The sequence below is a fragment of the Eriocheir sinensis genome, chromosome 24 (genome assembly GCF_024679095.1).
Source record: "Eriocheir sinensis breed Jianghai 21 chromosome 24, ASM2467909v1, whole genome shotgun sequence".
Classification (NCBI taxonomy): Eukaryota; Metazoa; Arthropoda; class Malacostraca; order Decapoda; family Varunidae; genus Eriocheir; species Eriocheir sinensis.
The window spans coordinates 1,770,192-1,772,691 of record NC_066532.1 but is presented as its reverse complement, the minus strand read 5'-3'; the positions used below and the strand labels follow the sequence as shown (position 1 = coordinate 1,772,691).

The 2,500-nt window shown below is 28.2% G+C and overlaps 1 protein-coding gene across 3 annotated transcripts in view; it reads left to right on the top strand.

The window, feature by feature from the left end:
• LOC127002710 (dual 3',5'-cyclic-AMP and -GMP phosphodiesterase 11-like) overlaps positions 1–2,500 on the top strand; it is a 134,971-nt gene that overhangs the window by 27,494 nt on the left and 104,977 nt on the right. For all 3 annotated transcript variants that reach the window (XM_050868796.1, XM_050868795.1, XM_050868797.1), the window contains exon 2: positions 1–1,097. This exon is cut by the window's left edge and continues 541 nt beyond it. In XM_050868796.1, the coding sequence (XP_050724753.1) occupies positions 1,013–1,097 (85 nt within the window). In that variant the 5' untranslated portion in view covers positions 1–1,012. The remainder of the gene's footprint in view (positions 1,098–2,500) is intronic.

Below are 2,500 nucleotides of genomic sequence, written 5' to 3'. Positions count from 1 at the left end.
ACTGAAGAAAAAAAACTTGAGAAAAGAAAGGAAAGAAAAACGAGAGACAGGGAAGGAAGAAAGGGAAAGGAGAAAAGGATCGAACTGTTATTTGTATAAACGAAAAACTAGAGAAAAGAAAAGTGAAGAAAAACGAGAAACTGGGAAGGAAGAAAGGGAAAGGAGAAAAGGATAGAACTGTTACTTGTATAAACGAAAATCTAAGAAAAGGAAGCAAAAAATATCAAATCACCTTAGCAGTATTACCAACACCAAAAAACCTACCGCAAAGTACAACCAAGCCTCTCTAGCAACAAAAGACAAACAAAAGAAGTTGAAATTAAACAAAAGATAAAAAAATAGCATTAAAATATCTAGTAAAACAAAACAAACAAAAACAAAGCTAAGCCATAATTTCACAGCAACTAGAAGAGCAAAAAAAATTGAACCAGAAAAATAAAAGACAGAGGAACATAGTTAATTAAAACAAAAATAAAAGAAAAAAAAACTTATACTGGTCCAAATTTCACAACAGTAGGAATAAAACAAAGTGAAGAAGAAAGAAAAAAAGGACAATAAATCAAAATAACTAGAGAAACAGAAACCAACAACAACAACAACAACAAACTAATCCATATTTCATAACAATTAGAAAACGAAATAGTAAAAAAAGAAAAAATAATAAAGTTACTCATATAGAAAAAAACAAAAGAAAACGTAGAAGAAATAAAGAAAACGGAAACCACTAAAGAAAATCAGGCATCCAAATTTCAAACTAGAAAACGAGAAAGTAAAGAAAAAAAGAAAACACAAAAACAACAGAATCAACCAAACTCGCATCCCAAAACAACCAGACCACCAAGAAAACACCCACCACAAATTCACTATACACAAGGAACCGAAATATAGTGATGGACGGAGTGTAGCTGGCGCAGTGGTGTTGTGGTGATGGTGACGGGTGTTGTGGTGGTGGCGGTGGTGGCGGTGGTGATGGTGGTGGTGGTGGTGGTGGTGTCGGCGGTGGTTGAGGAGGATGCTGTGTGTTGAGGCAATGCGAACAGAACTTATCAAACTGGACGGGGTTGATTCTGATTATGTGTTCATTAACAACATTAATGGTGAGTGCCCTGAGACTTTGCTTCCATTTCGGTTGAGTTTTAGTAATTAGTTTTTTGTGCTTGTTTTGTTTCCTTGAGGTCTTTAGTGTTAGTTATTATGTTATTTTCGATTTTTAGTTGATTATTTCTAGGAGATTTTTCATTTTATTTTTTTATTTTTAGGTTTTTATTTTTCATTTTTAGTTTTTTTTGTTCTATTTTTTTCATTTTCGGTTTTTATTTTTTTATTATTTCTAAGGGTTTTTATTTTAGGTTTTATTTTTTATTATTATTTCTGAGTTTATTTTAGGATATTGTTTTTTAGGTTTTTATTTTTATAGTTTAGGTTTTTAGTTTTTCATAGTTTAGGTTTTTAGTTTTTTATAGTTTAGGTTTTTAGTTTTTTATAGTTTAGGTTTTTAGTTTTTTATAGTTTAGGTTTTTAGTTTTTTATAGTTTAGGTTTTTAGTTTTTTATAGTTTAGGTTTTTAGTTTTTCATAGTTTAGGTTTTTAGTTTTTCATAGTTTAGGTTTTTAGTTTTTTATAGTTTAGGTTTTTAGTTTTTTATTGTTTACGTTTTTAGTTTTTCATAGTTTAGGTTTTTAGTTTTCAATATTTCTAAGAGTTTGTTTGTTAGATTTTATTGTCATTTAGTTTGGTTGGGTTAGATTATTTAGTAAGTAAGTTTGGCAAGTTTTTTTTAGTTTTGTTTGCGTTATAGTATTTTGCTAAATTTTTTGTTTTTTTCTTTTAGTTCGTCAGATTTTGAGTTTTATTTTCAAGTAGTTTTCATTTCTGTTATTTCTTTATATTTTTTTTATTATTTCTTTGAGTCGGTTACATTTTGACCTTTTTTCTTATTTAGTTTTTTTTTATTTTCATTGTTTTAAGTTCGTTAGATTTTAGTGTTTTTGTAGTTATTTTAGTGTAGGTAAATTTCAGTTTTATACATATATTCAGTTTAGCAAAGAGTGCAAATGTATCTCAATACTTTACTAGGCTAAACTGCATATGAATAAATTAATGATAGGCTAAATTAAATGAGCAAATTAATAATAGGCTAATAAATGTGTCTATATATATAATTGACTTTAAAGATGACATTTTTTGCTAATTATTTTCCTCTAATCAACTTTTTATATTATTTTCTATTATATACTTAGTTTATTAATGACTCTTTGTTTTATTGTTTTTATTTACTAATCTTCCATTCTAGGTTTTATTTATTTTTTATGTTCTTTGTTTTGCTTACTGATGTTCTTGTTCTTTTATTTTTTGTGTGTGTTTTATGTAGAGTGTGTGTGTGTGTGTGTGTGTGTGTGTGTGTGTGTGTGTGTGTGTGTGTGTGTGTGTGTTTTGATGCATTCGTGATTTAACTGTTGCTTTCTCTCATATGTGTGTTTGTTTGTATGTGTTAATGTGT